Source organism: Phyllobates terribilis, unplaced genomic scaffold, assembly GCF_046119375.1.
Source record: "Phyllobates terribilis strain yellow unplaced genomic scaffold, ASM4611937v1 Scaffold_8__6_contigs__length_399053987, whole genome shotgun sequence".
NCBI classification, from domain to species: domain Eukaryota; kingdom Metazoa; phylum Chordata; class Amphibia; order Anura; family Dendrobatidae; genus Phyllobates; species Phyllobates terribilis.
Window position 1 is genome coordinate 316,499,382 of NW_027362768.1, and position 20,434 is coordinate 316,519,815.

A 20,434-nucleotide genomic window follows, 5' to 3' on the forward strand; every position below is an offset into this window, starting at 1 on the left:
TTACATGTGTGCCACTCCCTATTTTTTTTTTTCTGGCTGCTTCCATAGTCTTAAAGCAGCATGCACCATTCTTAACTGTTAAAGGGCTGCCCCTTCTTCAACACTAACCTAAGGGTCCATTTAGAGTGATCAAGTGGTGGGATGATACAACAGCCGAGTGGTAAACTTTTACCGTTTCGAACCCCTGTTTGCACAGGCAAACTAATGCAAACGCTGTGCACTGAGCTATCTGTACTAGATTGCTCAGTGCACATAGGCTGCTTTGGTTCTCGTCAGTGCGAGTCCTGTTTACACAGGACGATGCACCACCGAGAATGATTTTTTATGCTGCATAAAAGATTATTTCACCTGATGAACGAACGTTTTGCTCATTCATCAGGTGATCATCCGCCTGTTTACACTGCAAGAATATTGCAGTGTAAATGTCCCTTAGGCCTCATTCAGACATCTGATTTTTGCATATGAGTGCTATCTGTGATTTTTATGGATAGTACTCGTACCTGTGATAGTATCTGGGGTCACTCACATGACCGAGTGGTCCACGGAAAATCGCGGAGACCTGTCCGATTTTTAATCTGTGGTTCGGATCAAAATCGGCACTGCAAGTCAAAGGGTCCGTGAATAAAATCAGACTGCATCAGAGTATGGTCCGATTTTCACGGACTGTCAGAATGGAGAAGATGGAGATTTTTTAAAAATTTCTCCACGTACGAAAAAATCGGATGACACTTGCGTAAAAGCTCAGGATTTGGAGCCTTTCCAAGTTATGTTGAGCCTCATTACTTTATGGGCTAATTCACAACCATACTGTACTGTCTTATTTTATGACATCCCAAGCCCAAATGTAACTCCTGTAATATAAATTATTTTTCTAAATATTTTTGGAGTTAAAAAGAAAACGATTTTTAATATCACGAGATCCAAATCGGAGAGCGGCTCCGCTGCCAGGCTGCACTGTGTGAACGCTATTGAAAACTCTTCCTTGCACTCCTTCCAATCCACGGCTTATTCTTTTCTTCTTTTCGGTGGGGCACAGTCATTTCGTGTCCTTACTGTGCTCATGAAGCGTAATTATACACAGAGCCGAGCAAAGTGTATAGTTAAGTGTTTCCATAATTACATATTTCAATATTCCACCTCCGAGCAGGAGCCCTGTTTTGATGAGTGCTATTTAGTATTCTTGCCCCCGCTTTAAACAAGAGATTAGTCAGAAGTAATACAAGGCGATCACACAGATGTGAACAGTCAGCGAGTGCTGTAATGTCAGGGAGTACAGTGATGTCTGTGCAAGCGGCTGATTAATGAACCATCAGCAACACAAATGAATCCAGATTTAGGGGTTTAATGGGCTATTTCCATCTCCAAGATCCTATCCCAATATGTAGTAGTTGTAATAATAATAATATTAGCAAATACCTCCAATTAGAAATGTAGTATAGTTCTTCTGATTCGCTATGTCACTTACCCCATGTGCAGGGCATTGCAGTAGCTTAGGTATCCATGGTTACGACCATTAACAGCTAACTGTCACTATATGAATGGCCATAACCATGGATACCTAAGCTACTACAATGCCCTGCACATGGGGTAAGCGACATAGTGAATCAGAAGAACTATACTACATTTCTAAATGGAGATATTTGTTAAAATTATTATTATTATACCGACTACATAGTAGGATAGGATCTTGGAGATGGGAATACCCCTTTAATTCACATGACGCAGATTTTCATTGCCAATTCCACACTGAAAATTCATAGACATTTACGGAACAATACATGCAGACTCAGTTTTTCAAAAATTTTCTAATCCGCAGCATGTAAGTTTTGCATAAAAATCCATGTAACGGAACCGTATTTAATTATGGATTTGTCTTAGATTTGATATGAAATCTGCCGCAGAAAAAAGTCTGCCAAGTCTTGACTCTGCTTTAGAGTATGTTCACATCCAGCTTTTTTTATGCTTTTTTTTTCCTGCATGAAAAATGCAGACTATGGCCCGAAAAACCTAGTGGAAAGTACTCACATTTTGATGTTTTTGGGTCCTTTTTTTTTATTTTTTGCTTGTAACCAATTTCGATCTCAATGAGGGAAAAACTGCAGTAAAAATGCTGAAAGAATTGCAATGCTACATTTAAAAAAAAACAAAACACAAGTTTAAAAAATATAAGGAAAAAAGACGCACCAGGTGAATGAGATTTTAGAAATCTCATTCATTTTCCTGTTACTGTAAACAGTGAAAAAAAAATGCACAGAAAAATGCATCAAAAACACAATGTGTGAAATAGCGCTTAGGCCCCTGTTCATCTACAGTATGTGTTTATGCCAGAAAACTGGAGTGAAACACTTTGAAAACTTGCAGAGTTTTTGAGCAAAAATTTCTTGACTTTTACATTTTCGCATAAGTTTTGTACAGTTCTGGCCAAATAATTAACACTGGAGTGGTGCCAGGATAGGGCAAATTCATCAAGAGAGGCAATGTTTCTTATGTCCCTGACTGGAGTAAGATTGCTGATGAGGCTCACACCACTAATGAGAGACGCCAAATTCATTTCAATAAGTGGCATGCACCTCATAATGAATTTGCCACATCTTATTCCTGCTCGCCCCTCCTTAAGACTGGCTTACGAAATCCCAGTCTTCATGAATCGGAGTCTTAGGGTATGTTCACACTTTCAAAATTTTCTGCAGATTCGCACTTCCTTCAAAGCCTCCATAAACAGTTCCCATTATAATGACAGAAACCAAGGGCAGAACCAAGCAGACCGCATTATGAGTCAATGGTGTCTGTAGGGATGCCATACGATAGCTTCATCTGCTTGGTATGGGTTCCAGTATGAGTGGTAAACCTAGAAACTATTGTTTAAATTAAAGAGGACCTATCAGTTGCTAAAAAAAAAGGTGAGTTAAATACCTTGTAATAATCCCTGAGTTCTCCTGATTCTACCGCACTTTTCCATTTTGTGCTGCGTCGCTCTATTGCTGACATATTCACATTTGTTGCTTTTGGAGCGCAGTATGTGAAATCTCTGCTTGCAGAACAACTGAGCGTTTCTTCAGAGTCTTCTCTGGGGCGTGCACTTTCACCCCTCCCTCCCAGACACTGCCAATCACAGCTCGGCTGAGACTGCTGTGATTGGCAGCGTCTGGGGGGAGGAGTCAAAGCACCCAAGGGAAGACTCTAAAGAAACACCTGGCTACACTGCAAGCAGAGACTTCACTCTAAAAGCAACAAATGTGAATATCTCTGTAATGTAGGGAAGAAGCATAAAACAGAAAAGAGCGACAGAATAGGGAAAACTCTTGAGATTTTTACAAGAAATTTAACTACATTTTTTTTAACAAGCCCTTTTTAATCAAGAAATATAATTATCCTCACTGTTATTTTCTATTTTATCAAGTAACTGAACAAGGAAAAGAGTTACTCCATGCCCGAGTTTAATTCGATATTCAAATCGCACTTGACCATGCAAGTCAATGAGACCGTGGAAACCATTGGGACTGCACTCGGATGACATCTGAGTGCAGTTTGATTTCCACTCACTGACACAATGGAGAAGATGGAGAATTTTTTTTCTCCATCTTCTCATCTGAGAGAATCGGATCACACTCTGATCAGTGTCATTTGCTTAATCGGCCCGATTCTTTCGGATGAGAGAATCTACGGCTGCCTGCACTTAGCCTTACTCTGGTGACCGGCTGAAACCCGTTCCATTAGCCAAGTGAGCGGAACTTGGTTTTCTTTTGCTCTATTGCTGACAGCTGCAGCAGGATCCTCTCCCCATTCTCTATTTACCCTACAGCCATACTTAGGACACAGAAGAGAAAGGGGGACGTGGCCGACCTTCTGAGATTTCTCTATATTTTTCTTATTTTTTTTCATTATGATAGGAAAAAATAATCAGGAGATTGAGGTTGTAAGTGTCAGGGCTGTAGAATAATTTGTTGTCAATCATTGCATGTTTCATCACAATGACACTGCTCTCATGTGTCTCGATCAAACACCTTAATGAGGATCGATCCTTATTTGTGTTGCTTCTCATCCAGGCTGGACTAAGAACACTTCATGACATTGGCCCTGAAATTCGCCGAGCAATATCATGTGACCTGCAAGATGACGAGCCGGAGCAAAACAACCACGAGGAAGAAGAAGAAGATATATACAGGGTAGCTATAAGACTCAAGACTGACAATGTTACGGTGTAACACAGGAAGGAGAGTGTCAGGAACTGGGAATAATGCTCAAATTAAGCGTCCTGAACTTTAGGCTTAGCCACTAGACTGAGCTCAATTGTTTGGACATGTAGCACCAGTTTAGCTTTAGAGTTAAAGCGCACCTGTCAGCAAGATTGTGCTTAGTAAACCACATACACTGTCAGGTGGGCGCCATTACACTGAGTAAAGTGATACCTTTGTTGATGAAATCCGTCCAGTGGTTCTTTTATAATCTTTACTTTCCTTTCTGACATAATGATATGCATGTGCTCTCATTATGTATTCATGTATTCTAATCTCTGCCTTCTGACAGGTCACTGTGCTTTCAGTGACCTGCCTACTATTTTAAATACTGCCTATGTAATTTCACAGGCAGTATTTAAAATAGTAGGCAGGTCACTGAAAGCACAGTGACCTGTCAGAAGGCAGAGATACGAATGCATGAATACATAAGCAGAGCACCAGAGCACATGCATATCATTATGTCAGAAAGGAAAGTAAAGATTATAAAAGAACCACTGGACGGATTTCATCAACAAAGGTATCATTTTACTCAGTGTAACGGCGCCCACCTGACAGTGTATGTGGTTTACTAAGCACAATCCTGCTGACAGGTGCGCTTTAAAGTAGCACTCTAGAAAATTATTTTTTTGCACCTGTAATGCTAACTTACGAGTAATATTCTTGCTATGTAATCTGTTTCATCCCAACTCAGCTGGAACGTTTCATTCTGGGCAGCTGTCATCTCTAGTGTGACCACTGCTCCAGTACATGATCTTGTGTGCATACAGTAGGTCAGTCTCTGACTTCCTATGAAATACAGAATGACATGACTGCCATCAAATCCCTCCAGGCAGCTCTGAGACATCTCCCTTTCCTAGCCATCTCCTCCTCTTTGTATCTATATATATCTCTGCCTTTTATCAGGGCAGTAATATAGTAAGTAGGTGAGTTCACACATTGATTACCAGCAGAGTTATACAGCTCCCCTGACTCAAACTGGTTGTCTATACCATCTGTGAGTATTGTGTACAGATTATCCTTTGTATTTCAAGAGATGCAGCCTGCCTTCTGCTTGTAAGAGCTGCTAGTTACAAACCTATTACAAGCAGGAGGCAAGGAGACAGGCTGAAGATACATCACATAGGATATAATTAGACTTTGCAATAGGGGTCAAGGGAAGACAGTTGTAACTAATTAATAAATTACTGCTCGTATGCAACCTGATGATTTTGACAGTGCCAGACGACCTGCTGACGTGTATGGGCACTTCTCAACTTCTCCCTGATAGATGATGGGGGCGAGAAGGATCAAGCAGTCGGAATTTCCATGTCCTCTCCTCTTTTTTCTTTTTAAGGGAAAGTAAGCTGCTCTTTGTTGGTCAAGAGATGAGAATCCTGAAAAGAAAAACTGCTTCTCTAATAAGTCAGATTTTTCGAGAAAAATGCAAAAATTGTAAAAGAAAATGTACCCTGCATTGCAGTGGGGACATTTAGATATATGGAATGATCTGTCTTTATGTAACTTTGACTTGTTGACATCTTTTCATTTGCAGAGAAATGGTGGTCTGTTTGGAAACCATGTCAATCACGTGGCCAATGACAGACGTGATTCCTACCAGCAAACCAATACCACCCGGCGTCCCTTACATGTGCAGCGACCCTCAATACGCTCTGGCAGCGACACTGACAAGTCTGTATATTCCCACACTGGAAACTCCATACATCACAACCATCATAACCATGAATACTCTGGGAAACATGTGTCCAACTCCACAAATGCCAACCTAAATAACGCCAACGTGTTCAAACCTATGAATGGGAAACATGCCAGTCTGTTAGTCCATGATCACACATCCCAGAATGGTTACTACACTTACTCTAGAAATGACTACGAGAAACCAAGAAAGTCCAGTATAAAGAGGTAATGCCCATCTTAAGATGTTCAGGTGTGTTTGTTATAATGGGTTAAAGGAGCACTCAGGGAAGAACTGATACAGAGCATTAGGACTAATTCGGGGCACGAGGGGGTGGTGCGTTAAACTGAGATGTAAAGAACACCAAATAGAGAATCTTTTTGTCATACACCATCTTACACAATCTAGTGGAGTGATCCTTAAAGTGATTCTGGCACCAGATTTTTTGCGATGTAATCTGAAAGCAGCATAATGTAGAGACAGAGACCCTGATTCCAGCGATGTGTCACTTGTTGGGCTGCATGCGGCCATGTCTTTGCAATCTCAGTTTTCTCTGCTGTAGATCTAGTAGAACTCAGAATGCTGAGCTGTGTGTAAACCCGCCCACACCACTGATTGGCTGCTTTCTGTGTATATTGACAAAAAGCTGCCAATCAGTGATGAGGGCGGGGTTACACAGGGCAGTTGACTAGGAGGCACAAGATACCTAGTCCTGTAGTGATTATCTCCTGCTGATAAAACACTGATTTTACAGAAACAGCCTAATAAGTGACACATCGCTGGAATAGGGTCTCAGCCCCTAAATCATGTTATTCTCAGATTCCATAGCAAAAAGCTGCTGATAGATTCCTGTTAAAGGATATGCCCACCATATTACTGTTAGACATTTGGAAGAGCCAAAGGGGCACAGGTACCATAGTGATCAATGTGAGTGAATAGAGCTGGGAATTACAGCCCCATAAAGGCTTCGTTTTCATGGACCACTCATGATAATACACATACCTCTCGAGATAAAGCAGTTATTAAAAAAGAGATTATCCGTTTGGAAATTTAGGCCTATTCTTGGGTTCACACATTGCTTGTGCAATGTATACATACATTACTTAGCTGTGATGCTACATCAACTCTTTAAAAGGCTGGATGACCCCTTAAATTGTCTTTATTTTTTTATAATCATGGCATTAGGTTGTATATCGGTAATGGAAATATATATTTTACATAATGACTACTTTTACAGGTCTTAGATCTGTGCAAAATCCCACAAAAAAAAATCCATAAATTTACTTTTTCCTCCCATAGGTTTTTCTTAATAGGAGCAAACAATTTGCTGGTCCATAATGGATATATGTTAACGTTTGGGCTGTGTTCACACTGGGGTTTAGCTTTTATGCAACTGATCCAGTAGACCGTGGTGTCTGCTATAAACTGAAGCTATGATCCAAATGTGGACAAAGCCACACTGATAAGTTATAACTAAAAAGGCTCGGCCCCGGCGCACTCACCTGATGTGGTCAGGGGAGCCTACCGTAAATCAGGTCTATGATCTGACACATGGGTTTAGGTGAAGGCCCACTGGTGCGGCTGTCGCATATGGATGAAAGCCGCAAACACCCACCACAGGGGATAAATAAGTGCTTAAGGGGTGTTAGATGCAGACTCCTGCACTTATTCGCCCCTACTCATGGGTCTACATGGCAACTGCACTATGGGGTCCTACCAATATAGCTGCCCACCGACATCAAAAGTTTGGTGCTGCAGTGTTCAGCCTCCAGTGGGTTTCTCTTTGGCACAGAGGATCACTCATAGCATGTGCCACCAAGCTGTCAATGACTCTTCCTGTCTAGGCACCATAAACGGGCAGCTTTATGCCATGCTGTCTGGCTTCATAGATCGGTGGATGTAGAGGGTTGGGGGTGATTTCGGGTACATGCCTTTGTTTTCTCACCCTTTCTTTACTTTCCCTATATCTGAGCACTGTTATTACCTTGTATATGGCACTATTTGCATGAAGTGTTAATTTTTCTCTTCTTAGACCCTCTACAGGTCGGTTTCTGATTCTTTGTCACTGCATTTGTGCCACGTTGTGCCGTCTAGATATGTAATAACTGATATTTATTTCCTGCCTAATAAATATCTTCCCATATTTGTATGGCTTTCGTGGATAGGACCCGCTATTATGAGAGTTATATTAGGTATGTTCCTCTGTCTGTGGGTGAGATAGCTGCTTGTGCCATACAATATATGCGAAGGCGAATAGTTATTACATGCTCGGCTGTAGTGTTTGCATGCTGTGTATAGTATATACCGTATACCATTCACTGCCAACCAAGACTTGGTCTCAAAGCTGATGATGCATCTGATTTTTAGGAATTGCACAAACAAATAGATGGCTATGTACCCACAGAATCTGCAACACCATTTTTCTGATTTTATCTGCAGCATGGTAATGAGATTTTGGGAACATATTCCTGTGAGCGTGCTTTTAGAGAATACTTTCCTAACCCACGAAATATCTCTGCTGCAGCATTTTCTTTTAGTACTGTGCATTGTGCTGTTCCTCTTGAGCGTGTACATGGGCTGTATCATGTTAATGTCAATAGGGTGGGCATTGTCCAATTAGTATTGAGAACATCAGACCCTGTACTGACACAACTCATGGAACTAGATCCACAACTAGACAAGCCAATAATTGTCCAACCAATTTATAATTGGTGGAGAAAGGTTGAACTTTCTGAAACTTTTTTCAACCTATGAATGTTCACGGGGACAGGATCACTTGTTCCTTATTATCGATCTATCTAAATAGGCCGTCAATCATCCGACGAACGAGCGGAACACATTCGTCAGGTGCGATAATTTTTGTGCATGTCCAAAAATTATTGTTCTCGGCAGCACATTAACCCATGTAAACAGGACGTGCTGCTGATAAGATGAGGCTGTATGGGGATAGAATGATCATATTAGGAATTGTGATATCCGCATTACTGTTACTTGTCATCATAATGACCCCCAGTTGCTCCAATGCCAAGAAAACATAGGAGAGCGCTGGCATTGAAGCTTTGAGTTTTGGGGAGTTATTATTTTAAAAAAAAAATCTATAAATTGATTGCATGTTAAGAAAAAAAAAATTCTCTTTTTTTCCAAAAACAGCACGTCATCAGTGTGGGGTTCATGGGGACACCAGAGGAATTTATTTTAAGGCATATCAGTCTATAGAGAACATGTAGAGCCCTCCTTTGAATTGGTTAGAAATTGTGCCCAACGGAGGATCCTCTGATGGGCCGGTCCAACTTTTTGTTTTGGGAAAACTCACACATCCTGTGTGCGGACCACAATGGCTAGACAGACCGCAGGTCTCCTGATGTGAACTGGCACCCTATTATTTATCAGAGTCTGTTAGTGTGGGTCAGCAGACTTTCGGTGGTCCACACATATGCAGACTTGTTAATTCGTCCTTAATCTCAGCAAATTAAATTAGTAATTTTTTTTTGTTATTATTTAATCCATTAAGGACTGGAGATGCTCCCTGTGATCTGCTGCTTTTTATTACCTTAGATCGGAGTCTGGAGAAAGAAACCTACCGGTCATCTTCCGTGAAGATCCCGACTTCTTGGACTACAACGAGGATCCTTACCTTGGGGAACCTGAGTACTACAGTGGAGATGAGTGCTACGAGGAGGACACCATGCTCTCAGGAGACAGGTGCGGGGTCCAGGTCTTCAGTATATCCAGACTTTAGTTTCTGGAATTGTAGTGGTAATAATCACAACCTTTTATTCAGGCAACTGTACGAGGAACCGGCGTTGTATCCGGCCAATGACCTAGACTATGAGAGACCCAAAGGCTACCACCATCCGCACAGCTTCTTCGAAGAAGATGATCCACAGATATGTTATGAGTCTAGAAAATCGCCAAGACGGAGATTACTGCCTCCAACGCCTCCATGTGAGTAGATTTCCCATGAAGAGTCTGATCATGATTATCAGGAGATTTGGGCCATTGTTGAAGACCACATGAGCCGTGCCGGTGCCTTGAGGAGTGGGGGGTGACCGGGACCTCAGTGTCTTGTTTTTTCTCCATTTTACAGCAAACAGAAGATCTTCATTTAATTTTGAATGCCTCCGAAGACAAAGCAGTCAGGATGAAATCCCTCTATCCCCAGCCTTTCACCACCGCACGGCATTGCCCCTTCATCTAATGCAGCAGCAGGTACATTTATCACAATTGTACAGGTATTACATGTTTGTAATTGTGACCTATAACAGGTAACTCCACCCTGCACTGGTTCCTGTAAAGCCAGAGCTGTCAATCATGGAAGAAAGGAGTGTACAACAAGTAGGTGGGAAGTCACACTAAACTGCTCGGCCACACCCAGGGTGCACTGAGCACCTCATTAGCATATCTGAATAAAGAACAATTGCTGGTAAACATAGTAATGGATTTTGACTACAACTTTAACTAGGGCGATGTCCAAACTCCTTTTAACAGGAATGTGCCTTTTTAAAAGAAAAATGAGCGCAGTAGAATCTGAGCAGAAGCCAGCTTATCTTATTCATACAGTAATGTGACCACCCTGTTCTAATCTGGTCATTGTGAATAGAGGCAGAGCGGAGACCATCACCCATTGTGAATGATGGATTATTATTATTATAGCGCCATTTATTCCATGGCGCTTTACATGTGAAAGGGATATACATAGTACAAACAATTACAATAAATTTTGAACAATACAAGTTGGCGACTAGTACAGGAGGAGCGAGGACCCTGCCTGCGAGGGCTCACAATCTACAGGGGATGGGTGAGGATACATTAGTGGAGTATAGAGCTGGTCATGCAGCGGTATGGTGGAGCGAGGGTTACTGCAGGTTGTTCACTTGCCAGAAGAGGTGGGTCTTCTGGGTTCTTTTTGAAGGTTTCCACGGTAGGTGAGAGTCTGATGTGTTGGGGTAGAGAGTTCCAGAGTAGGGGGGGATACACGGAAGAAATCTTGTATGCGATTGTGGGAAGAGGACATAAGAGAGGAGTAGATAAGGAGATCTTGTGAGGATCGGAGGTTGCGTGCAGGTACGTACTGGAAGACTAGGTTACAGATGTATGGAGGAGACAGGTTGTGGATGGCTTTGTATGCCAGGGTTAGGGTTTTGAACTGGAGTCTCTGAGCAATGGGGAGCCAGTGAAGAGATTGGCAGAGAGGAGAGGCCGGGGAATAGCGGGGGGACAGGTGGATTAGTCGGGTAGCAGAGTTTAGGAAAGATTGGAGGGGGGCTAGAGTGGTAGAAGGAGGACACAGAGCAGGAGGTTGCAGTAGTCGAGGCAGGAGATGATGAGGGCGTGCACTAGTGTTTTTGCAGATTCGTGGTTGAGGAATGTGCGAATCCGGGAGATATTTTTGAGTTGGAGTCGTCAGGAAGTGGAAAGGGCTTGAATATGTGGTTTGAAGGAGAGATCAGAGTCCATAGTTACCCCGAGGCATCGGGCTTGCGGGACTGGGGAGAGTGGGCAGCCATTGACTTTGATGGATAGGTCAGTTGGCGAGGGAGGTGGGGTTGAGTGAGATGGTGGAAAGATGATGAATTCAGTTTTATGCATGTTAAGTTTTAGAAATCTGTCAGAGAAGAAGGATGAGATGGCGGACAGACATTGTGGGATTCTTGTTAGTAGGGGGGAGATATCGGGTCCAGAGAGGTAGATCTGTGTGTCATCAGCATAGAGGTGATACTGAAAGCCGTGAGACTTTATGAGCTGTCCCAGGCCGAAGGTGTAGATGGAGAAGAGCAGGGGTCCTAGGACTGAACCTTGGGGGACACCGACAGATAGGGGGCGAGATGAGGAGGTGGTGTGTGAGTGGGAGACACTGAATATCCTGTCTGTTAAATATGAGGAGATCCAAGATGGGGCCAGGTCTTTGATGCCAAGAGATGAGATAGTCTGTAGTAAGAGGGAATGGTCCACTGTGTCAAAGGCAGATGACAGGTCCAGGAGGAAGAGGACAGAGTAGTGTCGCTTGGATTTGGCAGTTAGTAGGTCGTTGGTGACTTTAGTCAGGGCAGTTTCAGTGGAGTGTGCGCCAGATTGGAGATGAGAGGGAGCAGGAGGAGAGGTGGGGGGACAGTTCAGAATGGACGTGTTGTTCCAGTAGTTTTGAGGCGTAGGGGAGAAGTGATATGGGGCGATAGCTAGTCAGAGAGGATGGGTCAAGGGAGGGCTCTTTGAGGATGGGTGTGATCGAGGCATGTTTGAAGCATGAGGGGAAGACACCAGTCGTTAGTGACAGGTTTAAAAGGTGGGTTAGGGTTGAGATGAAGACTGTGGTGAGGTTAGGGATGAGGTGGGACGGGATTGGGTCAAGTTTGCAGGTGGTGAGGTGTCATTTGGAGAGTAAAGAGGAAAGTTGATCGTCCATAATGGTGGAGAAGCTGGTTTTGGAGGAGGACGGTTTAGTAGTTATGAGGAGGGGTTGTGTGGACTTTAGGCAAAAGCTTTGTCTGATGGTGTCAATCTTCTGCTTGTTGAATGAGGCAAAGTCTTCGGCTGAGATGAGCGGAGAAGGAGGAGGCTCTGGGAGACAGAGGAGAGAATTGAAAGTTTTGAATAGCTGTTTAGGGTTGTGTGACAGGGAGGATATGAGAGATGAGAAGTAGTTTTTTTTGCTGCAGTGAGTGTGGACTTGAAAATAGTGAGGGACTATTTGAATGCAATGAAGTGCTCGTTGGAGTGGGACCTTTTCCATTTTTGCTCAGCAATCCTGGAGGCCCTTCACAGTTCTTTAGTCAGGTTGGTGTGCCAGGGTTGCCTGTTGAGTGGGTGAGCTGTGGTATGTGTGAGGAGGGCGACTGAATTGAGAGCTGCAGCTGTTGTGTTATATAAAGTGGCAGAAGCATTTGCATCATGTAATGAACTTATGCCTGTGAGAGGGAGAAGGGATTCAGAGAGTGAGTGTAGGTCAAGGTGTTTGAGATTTCTGCGAGGGTGTGCAAGTTTGTGGAGTGGGGCTTGTGCACCAGGAGAGGGGAGAGAATGTGAGTAGGTTGTGGTCAGAAAGAGGGAGAGGTGAGTTAGAGAGGTTAGACAGGGATCAGAGGCGGGTGAAGATGAGGTCCAGTGTGTGGCCATCTTTGTGAGTGGGGGCAGAAGACCATTGAGCAAGGCTGAAGGAGGAAGTGAGAGATAGAAGCTTAGAGACAGCTGAGTGGGACGTGTCAATGGTGATGTTGAAGTCGCCCATGATGAGGGTGGGGATGTCAGCGGAAAGGAAATGAAGCAGCCAGGTGGTGAAGTGGTCAAACAAGGTGGTGGCTGGTCCTGGGGAGCAGAAAACGACGGCCAGTTGGAGGGGGAATACATGCGCACACAATGCACTTCAAAAGAGGGGAGAGCAGTGGAGGGTGGCAGTGGGATATGGGTGAAAGAGCAGTGCCTGACAGGAGAAAACCTACTCCTCCACCATGCTTGCTATTGGAGTGAGTGGTGTGAGAAAGATGGAATCCACCATATGAAAGTGCAGCTGGGGAGGCCGTGTCAGAGGGGGTGAGCCAGATTTCGGTGATGCCGAGGAAGGAGAGTTTGTTAGTAATAAAAAGATCATGGATGTAGGAAAGTTTTTTGCAGACAGAGCGAGTGTTCCATAGAGCTCCTGTTAGTGGGGCTAAGGAAGCGGGGGCTGGACGGATGGGTATAAGGTTAGAAAGTTTGCGAGAGTTTGTGACAGATCGTGGATAGGAGGTGGAAGTGACTGTGGGGATGTGGTGAGAAGGACCAGGATTTGAAGAGACATCGCCTGCAGTCAGAAGGAGCAGAGAAAGTGTTAGTAGGTGGGAGCAGGAGAGAGCGTGAAGCTGCTGTCTGTGTTTGGAGACACAGGAGTGAATATTGAGGAATAGCTCTGAGGAGGAGGTGAGATGAATGGGGAGGATAGAGGGAGAGATGAAGAGTTCATTACTTGGTGTAGGGATTAGGGGGGTTAGTAGAAAGTGAAGGACTATAGGGGAAAGGGCGAAAACAAACAGAAACATTGTTTACTTTGCCTGGGTATCCAGTTCCCTTCGCTTTCCTTCTGTTCCAATTCAGGATTAATTGAATGCCACACTTGGTGATACACACTACTAGACTTAGACTTCACAATATATATGCTAGAAAATGCATTCAGCTGTTAAGGGGAGGGGAGAGACCCAGGTTTATCAGATAATTACCAATTGAGCCAGAGCAGGATATAATACAAGCAAAGTAAAACAGGCTGGTCATAAGGAAAAGATAGTGTTGAACAGGGGTCGTGCTGTGGTCAGCTTACAGACATACCAGGTTTAGGCAGAAGGGAATGGCAAGGAGTGGATCCTGTGTTATCTACTGTATATAGAGTTATCAGTCATTGTACAGGAGGAGGTGAGCTGTGACATCACCTATTGTGAATGGTGGATCCTGTGTTATCTACTGTATACAGAGGTGTTATCAGCCATTGTACAGGAGGAGGAGGTGAGCTGTGACATCACCTATTGTGAATGGTGGATCCTGTGTTATCTACTGTATAGAGAGATGTTATCACTCGCTGTACAGGAGGAGGAGGTGAGCTGTGACATGACCTATTGTGAATGGTGGATCCTGTGTTATCTACTGTATATATAGGTGTCATCAGTCATTGTACAGGAGGAGGAGGAGGTGAGCTGTAACATCACCTATTGTGAATGGTGGATCCTGTGTTATCTACTGTATATAGAGATGTTATCACTCGCTGTACAGGAGGAGGAGGTGAGCTGTGACATGACCTATTGTGAATGGTGGATCCTGTGTTATCTACTGTATATATAGGTGTCATCAGTCATTGTACAAGAGGAGGAGGAGGTGAGCTGTAACATCACCTATTGTGAATGGTGGATCCTGTGTTATCTACTGTATATAGAGATGTTATCACTCGCTGTACAGGAGGAGGAGGTGAGCTGTGATATCACCTATTGTGAATGGTGGATCCTGTGTTATCTACTGTATATATAGGTGTCATCAGTCATTGTACAGGAGGAGGAGGTGAGCTGTGACATCACCACCTATTGTGAGTGGTAGATCCCCTGTTATCCACTGTATACAGAGATGTAATCTGTAATTGTAATCCTGCCTGTGATGATAATGAGACTGCTGATAAGTCTTCTGTACAAATCAGGAACTATGACCTACATGACTCCATAAAAATTTTGGCCAGTTACAACAAAGTGGGCAGAGCTAAGGCGGGACAGGGGCATAATAGGGCATGGCGACCCCCCCACTTATAAATTGATGACTAGCAGTAACGTTCCTTACTCCGGATTTGTGGCGAGACGCACATGGAGGCACACGATACTTTGCGCCTTGACCGATTATAAATTAGTCTCTTAATGAATCAGATGCCTGGCACTCCACCCCGACCCCTCGTCAAGACCAGCGTAAAAAGACTTCAACCCCTTTGAAGACTTTTGTATCATAAAAGTGTAAAAGTTGTCTGACCTCTGTGACCGCCTAATCCCCAGGCAGATTGCGGACTGTGGATAGAGATGGATGGGGGTGTAGGGCTGCAGCGGTCACCTCCCTGATGACGCTTTGGCAGTGGCTGCTCGATCTGTCTCCTCATGATATATTAGTAAGTGTAATATGACCTCGCATTAGCTTCACTTTAAAGCTGCATTTCCTGTTCTAGAGCCGCACGACACGCTCAATTAATGTGACATTTTCCAGAATCTGTAAGTAATGCTGCTGCAAAGCCTCCATCTTCTCAAGGCTGTCACAAGTCCTCTACGCCTGGACCACAGATCAGTCCTGGCTGCTCTTATTAATGAAGTGTAATTCTCCAATCTTTGCTTTTTCCATCCTGCCAAATTACTGTTTTTCCCTGTGACACAGCCCATTCACCTTGTAGCGGGGCGGTGTAATGAGATCCGTGTCCTCAGCCCTGCGGTTCATCATCAAACGTATTACTGTCTCATGAAGCCATAACTTCGTCCTGCTGAATATTAATGGACATGGCTGATATTACATTAAGTGAGCAAATGTTGTACTGTAATGAAATTATATCTATACGTACGGAGAGGGAGAATGTAATCACTGCGGCCACATTGGACTTGTCACTTGCCATAAATATTTGTGTGTATGTATATACAGTACAGACCAAAAGTTTGGACACATCTTCTCATTTAAAGATTTTTCTGTATTTTCATGACTTTGAAAATTGTACATTCACACTGAAGGCATCAAAACTATGAATTAACACATGTGGAATTATATACTTAACAAAAAAGTGTGAAACAACTGAAAATATGTCTTATATTCTAGGTTCTTCTAAGTAGCCACCTTTTGCTTTGATGACTGCTTTGCACACTCTTGGCATTCTCCTGATGAGCTTCAAGAGGTAGTCACCGGAAATGGTCTTCCAACAATCTTGAAGGAGTTCCCAGAGATGCTTAGCACTTGTTGGCCCTTTTGCCTTCATTCTGCGGTCCAGCTCACCCCAAACCATCTCGATTGGGTTCAGGTCTGGTGACTGTGGAGACCAGGTCATCTGGCGTAGCACCCCATCACTCTCCTCCTTGGTCAAATAGCCCTTACACAGCCTGGAGGTGTGTTTGGGGTCATGGTCCTGTTGAAAAATAAATGATGGTCCAACTAAACGCAAACAGGATGGAATAGCATGCCGCTGCAAGATGCTGTGGTAGCCATGCTGGTTCAGTATGCCTTCAATTTTGAATGAATCCCCAACAGTGTCACCAGCAAAGCACCCCCACACCATCACACCTCCTCCTCCATGCTTCACGGTGGGAACCAGGAATGTAGAGTCCATCCGTTCACCTTTTCTGCGTCGCACAAAGACACGGTGGTTGGAACCAAAGATCTCAAATTTGGACTCATCAGACCAAAGCACAGATTTCCACTGGTCTGATGTCCATTCCTTGTGTTCTTTAGCCCAAATAAGTCTCTTCTGCTTGTTGCCTGTCGTTACCAGTGGTTTCCTAGCAGCTATTTTACCATGAAGGCCTGCTGCACAAAGTCTCCTCTTAATAGTTGTTGAAGAGATGAGCCTGCTGCTAGAACTCTGTGTGGCATTGACCTGGTCTCTAATCTGAGCTGCTGTTAACCTGCGATTTCTGAGGCTGGTGACTCGGATAAACTTATCCTCAGAAGCAGAGGTGACTCTTGGTCTTCCTTTCCTGGGGCGGTCCTCATGTGAGCCAGTTTCTTTGTAGCGCTTGATGGTTTTTGCAACTGCACTTGGGGACACTTTCAAAGTTTGCCCAATTTTTCAGACTGACTGACCTGACCTTCATTTCTTAAAGTAATGATGGCCACTCGTTTTTCTTTACTTAGAATTTGTATTATGGCAAGAAAAAAGCAGCTAACAGTCTATTCAGTAGGACTATCAGCTGTGTATCCACCTGACTTCTTCACAACACAACTGATGGTCCCAACCCCATTTATAAGGCAAGAAATCCCGCTTATTAAACCTGACAGGGCACACCTGTGAAGTGAAAAACATTTCCGGTGACTACCTCTTGAAGCTCATCAAGAGAATGCCAAGAGTGTGCAAAGCAGTCATCAAAGCAAAAGGTGGCTACTTTGAAGAACCTAGAATATAAGACATATTTTCAGTTGTTTCATACTTTTTTGTTAAGTATATAATTCCACATGTGTTAATTCATAGTTTTGATGCCTTCAGTGTGAATGTACAATTTTCATAGTCATGAAAATACAGAAAAATCTTTAAATGAGAAGGTGTGTCCAAACTTTTGGTCTGTACTGTATGTATATATATATATATATATATATATATATATATATATATATATATATATATATATATATATATATATATAATTTTCTGGTATAAAAGCCGCTGTTCTCCTGAATTCGGCTATGTTTTTCTTTTTTTCCTATGCCTCTCTGTTCCTGAGATATGGCCTTCTTTTCCTTGTATATAAATCTAGTAGTTTTATCCAAGTGGGAGTGTCTTTTCCAGGATCACTCCCTATTGGCTTAAAACACTTGTTTTATATACAGTAACGAAGGGTCCATATCTCAGGAACGGAGAGGCGCAGGAAAAAAAGAAAAACATCCCCGGATTCAGGAGAAAATCGGCATTTACATCACGTACAAATATGTATATTTATGGAATGTGACTGAATACCTCTGCCCCTCTGCAGCTATATCACGTTTGTAACCATATTCGATATATGTGTGGCCCCAACTTCCCAATTATCATTGGGGCTCAGGAGCTTCGGATAACAATGATAATTGGCTGGAGGAGGCCATACAACTGATTCAGCATAGGGGTTCAGGAGCATCTGAGAACAGAGTTCAGCCATATTCAGTCACATTCCATAAATATACCTATTTGTACGTGATGTCAATGCCGCTGTTCTCCTGAATCCGGCGAGGTTTTTCTTAAGGTTCTGCGCTTCTCCGTTCGTGAGATATAGCCCCCTCTTCCCTGTAAATAAAACAAGTATATTAAGCCAATAGGGAGGGACTCTAGAAAACACACACCCACTTGGCTAAAAATACTAGATTTATATACAAGCAAAGAGGTTGCCATATCTCAGGAACGGAGGGGCGCAGGAACATAAGAAAAACAACACCGCATTCAGGAGAACAGCAGGATTTACATCACGTACATTTATGGAACGTGACTGAATATGGCTGAACTCTGTTATCAGAAGCTCCTGAGCCCCAATGCTAAATCTGTTGTGTGGCCCCCACCTGCCAATTATAATACCGGTGTTTTCTCACGTGAGTGGGGTCTTTGCACAGCTGGTGTGACTGGTAACTCTGCTCCTCTATAGCTATATCACGGTAGGTACAAGTAATGTAAGATCCTGGTATATTGTGGGGGAAATTTACTGATCCAAATCCACCAGAATTCTGGATCTTTACTATGGAGACTGCTTGGTGGAGGCGGACGGAGCCCGAGTGACCGGATCGTGGTTTGTATATAACAGATAAGTCCATATCTCTAGTGGAGTATCCTATTTGATCCTGCGGAGATGACGTGTTACAGGCAGTCTGCGGCTCTATGGCTGCGTGTTCTGTATCGGTGATAGAAGCCGCTTTCCTTCTTGTCGTTACGTTATTACTAATTGCTCCTAATGACAAAAGTGCTGTCTGTTGTAGTAATGAATTATTCATTCTTCTAGATTATGGCGGTGGCTGGTCTGGACTCCAGCAAGGCTCAGAAGCATTCGCCTTGTCGCTCTACTCGGTCTTGGGCTACTCCCCCGGCAACTCCAAACCACCGGGACCGTATCCCATTCTACACCCCTCTCATCCGGGTAGACCGCGCTGAATCTAAGGAGCAAATGAATGGGAGTCTCCCCTCTTTGCAAAGGAGCTCATGGTACACAGACGACACAGATATTTCATATAGGACATTTACACAATCCAACCTGACTGTGCCCAACGACTTCAGGAACAAACAGAGCGACAAACAGAGGAGCGCAGACAGCCTTGTGGAAGCCGTAAGTCCCCCAGTAAAGGTTCAGAGCAACTCTTTCCTACTTTTAAAGTATGAATCAAAGAGGACCTGTCAGTCATGAGTACGGGCGATGACAAGGTTCATGGCCAGTGAGTACTGCCGTTTGTACATGAAGCCACCCAGTACTTCGCTGCTCCGTGTGCTTCACGCAGTGAGATCTCAGCAGCACAAGAACCAATCACTTAATGCATGGGGCAAAAATGGTATCTCTACTTCACAGTGCAGTCAGCGCTTGTCATATTCTAAATTCTATATCAGTAGATAGGGATAGAGAGGGTCTACAGCTGAACCCCCGGGGGATTCATTTGTCATTCAAAGGGAAGAGTCAGACAGTCATATAACTCTGATGAGGATCACAGTGTAGTGCTTGGACTGGCCATCAGCTATCCCGACCCAAGCGTGATAGCTGGATAGAAATACATGATGTCACACTCAGGTCGGGAGAGTGTGAACATTGCGTTGCAATCCTCGTCCAAGTTATACGGTCATCTGACTTTTCCAAAATGCTGTTTTCTACTGTTTAATGGGTAGGAGAAGCTTCTAAAAAAAATAAATAAATAAAATTTTTGCATACGAGAAAAATGGATCAAACAGTGATGGCGATAATGGACCAAAAATGGTTGAAATTTGGATCCAGCACACTGACGAAAAATGGTCTTTTTTTTCTCGTACCTGAAAAATCGGGACTTCTGAACAGGGTCTTATGCTGATGACACAGAATTTATCACAGAAATTCTGACATGCCCTTGAAGAATTGGCAATTTATTATCCGGGGGATAAGACCATCACAATTTCGCCCAACTTGAGTTGTAAAACGAAAGGAAGAAGATGGTAAAGAAGAGGTGGTAGGTCACCCTTACAAAGGTGATCTATGTGAAGGGGCTCATTTACACACAGTCATTCATCTCCATAATTCCTTTCCTAATGGCTCGTATTCCTGAAAGGGAAGCTATCATTAGAAAATGACTTATTGTTTAAATCAGATTTTTATGTTGTGTATTTTATAAAATTCTAGAATTTTTTTTTCCTTATCACAATCTGTAT

General features: G+C 43.4%; 1 protein-coding gene across 14 annotated transcripts in view; it reads left to right on the top strand.

The window, feature by feature from the left end:
* The window catches only part of CACNA1D (calcium voltage-gated channel subunit alpha1 D), a 331,678-nt gene that overhangs the window by 309,195 nt on the left and 2,049 nt on the right, over positions 1–20,434 (top strand). For 11 of the 14 annotated variants that reach the window (XM_073644565.1, XM_073644577.1, XM_073644564.1 and 8 more), the window contains 7 exons: positions 4,047–4,166; positions 5,770–6,137; positions 8,076–8,102; positions 9,466–9,612; positions 9,692–9,855; positions 9,998–10,119; positions 19,053–19,373. In XM_073644565.1, the coding sequence (XP_073500666.1) occupies positions 4,047–4,166; positions 5,770–6,137; positions 8,076–8,102; positions 9,466–9,612; positions 9,692–9,855; positions 9,998–10,119; positions 19,053–19,373 (1,269 nt within the window). The remainder of the gene's footprint in view (positions 1–4,046; positions 4,167–5,769; positions 6,138–8,075; positions 8,103–9,465; positions 9,613–9,691; positions 9,856–9,997; positions 10,120–19,052; positions 19,374–20,434) is intronic. The other 3 variants (XM_073644567.1, XM_073644573.1, XM_073644576.1) reach the window with 2 other exon arrangements.